The sequence below is a fragment of the Sinocyclocheilus anshuiensis genome, unplaced genomic scaffold (assembly GCF_001515605.1).
Source record: "Sinocyclocheilus anshuiensis isolate Anshui unplaced genomic scaffold, SAMN03320099.WGS_v1.1 scaffold572, whole genome shotgun sequence".
Taxonomy (NCBI): domain Eukaryota; kingdom Metazoa; phylum Chordata; class Actinopteri; order Cypriniformes; family Cyprinidae; genus Sinocyclocheilus; species Sinocyclocheilus anshuiensis.
The window spans coordinates 341852-348217 of record NW_015555778.1 but is presented as its reverse complement, the minus strand read 5'-3'; the positions used below and the strand labels follow the sequence as shown (position 1 = coordinate 348217).

At 38.5% G+C, this 6366-nt stretch overlaps 1 protein-coding gene across 1 annotated transcript in view; it reads left to right on the top strand.

The window, feature by feature from the left end:
* Nucleotides 1-6366, top strand: part of LOC107674503 (inactive N-acetylated-alpha-linked acidic dipeptidase-like protein 2) — a 113449-nt gene that overhangs the window by 79137 nt on the left and 27946 nt on the right. The window contains exon 5 of the mRNA XM_016468490.1: nt 3387-3524. Coding sequence (XP_016323976.1) covers nt 3387-3524 — 138 coding nt within the window. The remainder of the gene's footprint in view (nt 1-3386; nt 3525-6366) is intronic.

Genomic DNA, 6366 nt, shown 5'->3' with positions numbered 1-6366 from the left:
TGTGTGACCAAAGACTTCTTTGAAATGGTTAGTGAAGGCATCATAGGAATTAATTATGGCATTTTTAGCGTTCCATATGGCCTTAGCCCATAATAGCGCTCTTCCAGTAAGAAGTGATATCAGGAATGCTACCTTAGTGCGTTCGGAGGAAAACTTCTGCGGCTGCATCTCGATGAACAAGGCCACTTGCAGGAGGAAGCCGCCACACTCAGCTCTATCACCCGCGTAGGAAGCAGGCATGGCCATGGGACTTACAGAGGAAAGGCAGATTGGAGGATTGCCGGAGGAAGCAGAGAAGCCCGGAGGGCGTTTAACAGCTCCTCCAGGACTTCTGCGGGTGTGGGAGGTCGAGGATCCATGGAGGTATTTGTTAAGGTCCGGTCTTCTGTCACAAAGCAAGGCCAGACACAACAGGTAAGTGCAAATCAGGATGGTTTATTGACTGGGTAAGGGGATGACTGGAATAGGTGTGTTAAAGGCAGGTGAGTGTCAACACAGTGAATGGTTCCAGGGTGCTTATCTGAGTTCTGATGGTGAGGATCGGATGCCGGTTACGTTGGAGATCGTGGAACAGTTTCCAAGGAGTCGTTGGAGGATTGCGGGAGGAACAGCAGGTAATTCGTTCTAGGAGAATTTGGTAGAGAGAGTCCAGAGAAGTTCGTAGGAGTGAACGGTAGACCGGACAGTGAGTGACTGTGCTGTGTGTGTATTTGTAGTGTGGCTTGATTGGTGACAGCAGGTGCGGGTGATCAGAACTCAGGTGACTGTGATCGGGTAATTATCCTGGATGGTGACTGAAGTGACTGTGATGAATCCCTGACAAGCGCTGCACATTTCAAAGTCACCTGCTGTGCTGCTTTGTGTTCTGCCGTTACCAGGGAAACAGCTTTATTTCTGCCATTCTGAAAGTGCCTCCTGCTGGCAGAGAATGAATTTGCATCTCCTCTGCTGTTTTTGTTCAGACCAATGTGAAAATCAACGCATGTTTTTATGCAGCAAGCATGCAGAGTTGTAAATGTGAACTAGTGGATGGACAAGAAGATAATGCATTATAAAATCTAAACAATTAAGAAGTACAATATATTTATATACTTTTGACTCCATTTTCTTAAATTATGGTTTAAAGGCTAAAATGTGAAGTTTATAATTTTATAAAACTTTTTGTTTTGTGAAAACCTGTGTCTGAACTGTAAGCCAGGAATTTTACAGGCATTTTAATTTTATTTTTGCAGGTCTTAAAAAAAGGTCATACCCCCGGTTTCACAGACAAGGCTTAAGCTAGTCCCAGACTAAAATGCATGTTTGAGCTGTCTCAACTGAAAATATCTTGCTCTGACATATCTTAAAATACTGTATGTCAGTGTCATTGTTTTGTGTCAAGATGCACACCTGTAATGTTTTCTTCTAAGGCATTTTTGTAAAAGTTGCTTAAATATCTTAATTTAACTAAGGCCTTGTCCTGGCTTAAGCTAAGCCCCGTTTGTGAAACCAGGCCTTAAAGTCTTAAATTTAAGCTTAAGTATCCTGCAGATACCCTGGTCTGGCAAAACCCATCAATTCATGTTTTTAGGTATATAGTTGTCCGGACCGCGGCTGGTGAGGAGGGTTCTTTACTGGACCTCAAGCTATTTTATTTTATTTCTACATCATGCTAACGTCACAATTAGTGACGTGGCAAATGACTATAGTACTTTGATGAAGCATCAGTGTCTCATAAGTATTCATGTGGCATACATTCACATCCACATACCCTGAGTCAAGCGCGACTCGTTCACTTCATGAGCATAACCAGTCTTTACAGCTCCTTGATATAAACCAATCAAACGGCTTATATAAACACTGCAAAATAAGCCTTAAAAAATTATTAAAGATCCAACTGCGTGTTCATATATGTTTTGAATGCAGAGTACACACATAAATGGCTGTGCATGTATTTGTGCTTTAAATTATAGCGGTCATGGGGTATATGTGAAATGTACGGTGAGCTTACAAAACCATGTAGAAAAAGCTGTTAATTTTGTTGCATGTAATGGTGAATTGCAGTGTGCATTTGTGGGAAGCGTTGATGTTTTTAACTCAATGGGAGTGAAATGAAACCGTCTGTATCTGAAGATGCTGTCATGTTGTCTGTGTTCCCTCTTCCCCCTCCACTCCACAGCACACCACGTCCACTTTTGTAGCATTTTTCAAAAGCTCTGGTGAGAACTAACCAATGCTGAAACAGGGGGTTATATGATCTTTATGATCTTTAAGGTCTAATTCAGTTGATTGCATTTAAATTGAGGTAGAAAACAGGATGAAGAATTAGATAGATAGATAGATAGATAGATAGATAGATGTTTGAGTTACAAACATTTATTTACATTAAATCATATTTAGAAGGTTAATTAGTTGAGATAATCTCGACTCTCTAAACACAACTTTGACCCCTGTGACCTTTGGGCAGATAATTGCACATACAGTACAGCGTTACTTTAAAAACCCCACTCAAAACCCAATAATCACTTCCTGTATCCCCCTATGACCAAGAAAATATTAAACTAATTTCAAGGGGACCTTCCTCTGCGTTCATTCCTGCATAACCACTGTAAAATAATTGCGGCCTGTGAATACATTTATCTGTGGAAGGTAATAGAGTGTTGTGGAACAGAAACGTCTACTGATTGTAATTCGTGGATGACTGTACCCCATCCCACCGGTGCAGAAACGCTGCTGGAAAATTGAAGCTCCTAAATACATTTGCTCCTAAAGCAGGATTAGGTTCACCTTTTCTCTGTTTTAATGAGGCTGAATCAATGGAGCATTTCGACCATATAAATCCCCATTGGCCTGCTAGTAACTGTTTCTTCAAACTTAAAATCTCCGGGCCTATTAGTTTGTCACTCGTGAGCTGCAATCAGTGGTGAGGAAAGGTTTTGATACGTCCCTGCCTGGCTGTGCAAGTTCCTCTCAGCGCTCCTTTCTCTTTTCTGTCAGATTTACAGCACATTACGAACATCCTCGCCCGTCCCTTCTCGCTCACCTCACATCACTAAACGCATCTTCGCCTGGCCCCACTGCAACTATATTTATGCAGCACGTAACAGACTAATGCCGTTCATCTGCCCTCCTAGATGAAGATGTGTGAGAAGACTCAGTGGAGGTCTTAACCAATAGAAAAGCTCTTTGATTGGGTAATTGGTTTGCTCATGTGTGGCGTTAAGAGCCCCATGACATGCTCTAAATGCTCACAAAGTCATGATCAATGCAAATGGCTTGCTGAGGGTGAAATTCTGAGGATGGACGGATGTTATTATTGTTTTCTTTTTGATGTAGCTGTGTGAAAGTCTTTCTAAAATAAGAAAATACTGTTTTTTTTCAGTGTTCTCTTCTGTTTCTGTTCACAGCTGGAAGAGACAGTCGCCACAACTTGACATCATTGCTGGTTCAGCCCATCTCTGCCTCCTTAGCGAAAATGTTACTCTCTGCCCCCGCCATGGGGCAGGGAAGACCCTGCATCCCTATGGCCATGCCCTCTGCCTCAGGTAAGCCTTGGTCCAGAAACAACGCCTGCTACACTTACTGTAACTGTCAAAAAACAACCCTCTTCAGTCTCACAAAATACCACTTCTTAGAGCCTTCAAATCACTTAACCTTATGGAGAGAGACTTTCTGGTATTAGAAACGCTTCATAATGACTGTCATTATGAATGAATGTCAAGTTGTCATGTGATTAATTTGTTGTCATTTTCTACAGTTGATTAAATTAATTAATTATTTAATTAATTAATGAATTATCATTATGCAATATGCATTATTTTATTAGATAATATGTGTATATTAATTAATATTGTATTTCATTATTTTATTAAATATTAAATTATTATTTATTGTTTTTTTATAGCATAAATTGTGTTGGGAAAAAATAATGGTTTAATATTTTATTTTTATCTGAACTTTTATATATATATATTTTTTTTTCCTGAAGTGTTTAATATTTCATAAATATTTTTTTTTTAACCAAGACTTAAAATATGTGCCTATGCAGAAATCTATTAACCCAATTATCCATTATTAAAAAAAAAAAAAAAAATGAAACCCTGGTCTCCCAAAACAGACCTTTAGTTATTGTACATTCCGAAATGGCATGAATCTAATGTATATGGCATACTGAGAAGTTAAAGCAACAGTTCAAAACTGTATGACTGACTTTCTACGGTTGATCATAAATAAAGGTATTTTGAAGACTGTTTCAACTGTTTTTTTGTTTTTTTTCTCCATATAATGAAAAGTAAGTTGATGTTAATTGATGAAGAAGAAGAAGAATAACCCTTGGGCTTTCTTAAGGTGATCTTCTTTTGTGTTCCACAGAAGATAGTAAGTCATACAGGTTTGAAAAGACATGAGGTTAAGTAAGTGATGACAGAATTTTATTTTTGAGCAAACCATCTCTTTAAGCATTGTTTAATGCTTTTATGAAGTGTTACTGACTTATAGGTCTTAGGTTCTCACCTTATGATCATATGATTGTCTTTTTTCACTATTTCCAAAACCGATTATACTGCCATTCTGTTAGTGTCTCTCATACTTTTTTTATTTCTTCCTTGTGTGTTAATCCTTATGTCTCCAGTAAGCTCTGAAACAATGTTTTGTGCCTGAGATATTCATTAGTCTTCTCAGTCTCATGCTTCTGCTGGGGATTTAACCATCAAAAGCAGCTGCAAGCACATGACGTCAGTGTTCCACCTGCTGGCGACAGATGGTATGACGCTCTTTAGCTCCAAATGATAGAGGTTGTGTGCTCGAGGAGCCAAGGCTTGTTGATTTATGCTCCGTGGTGCGTGTGTAACTCCTGAGTGTGGTACATTACACAGGCCTTACACATCGTCTTAAAGTTGCCCTCGCTATGGCCGCCCATATCCAAGGCCATTACACACATCAGTCAGTGGGTGCCCAGGGGGCCTAATTGAAACCATGAGAGTAAGGCTGGTCAGCCATCTTACAGCACTCTCTCATGTAGAGCTTTCAGGGAGGTCAAATGTAACGTTGAATGTGGTCACAGGAGCCGCGGTGGATGTGCTGCAGGCTAAATAAAAGTGACAGATTGAGGAGATGACATGTATTGGAGCATAATTGGATTTAAGTGAACAAACCTCCAGGGAAAGGTCATTCACGTGGGATGATGCTTTTCATTGACCAACAAAGAATGTACAAATGTATTTTTGCTCATTGACCTTCATCTGAGAGTAAAAGTCTTTACTGCACACTCCAATTTTCGAGTATCAAGTGTAGATGCCCACAGTTTTTTATGCAACTTTGTTACACAACAGTTATATAACTAACATGTTTTCTGCATCCTTGAGACAAGTGTGCATACGTCATGAACAGCCTGCTGTGCACGTTGTGTTGTTCTGTCCTAATATTTGAAAATACTTGTTTATGCCTGAATGCATTATCACACTTAAAGGGGTCATATGATGCTTTTTTAAAAATCATTATTTTGTGTATTTGATGTAACAGAATATGTTGACATGCTTTAATGTTCAAAAAACATATTATTTTTCAAATACTGTACATTATTGTAGGTCCTCTATGCCCCGCCTCTCTATTCACGAACAGCTTGTAACACTCCAAAGAGAAAGGAAAACTTGAAATCGCATCATATGACCCCTTTAAGCCATTTTTAAAGTGTATGAATGTCTTGCATTATGTGACAAAATATCAAAACAAGTGATGTTTTAAAGAATTAAAACACGAGGACATTTTTTCAGGCAAAATGTTTCACCCAATAAAAATAAATCAAATAAAATAATGAAACAACAGATTTACTTTTCAAAATGAAGACAAACTATTTATACACTTTCTGGTAGTCAAAGTTGGAAGATGTCCATAGTGCATGTGATCAACTATATCATGTGGCAAATTAGACTTAATTATATGTACTAGTTGTATTACGTTAAATATTTGTCTTTAATCTCATATGCAAATGTCTGAGGTCAGCACGGGTGATTCTAGGATTTTCATTTTAGGGGGGCTCAGCCTCCAATGAAGGTATAATAATAAAAAATAATTCAAGTTTATTCAATACAAGTTTATTTGTATAGTGCTTTTCACGATACAAATCGTTGCAAAGCAACTTTACAGCAAATTAAGTTTCTACAGTATTTAGTAGTAGCTTATCAGTGATGACTGTCAGTTAATGTACATATGGCAGAAATGTACGGACAAATCAATTAAAGACGTAATCAAACAGACGATGAACACTATTAACAGCAATTATTACAGTATATGATGCAATCAAACTTATAGCAAAAGTTGGTAGTTCTGTATGTTGTTTCAGGGTTGGCATCATCTGAGGTCCTCTGAGGGGTTGGCATCATCTCTTCT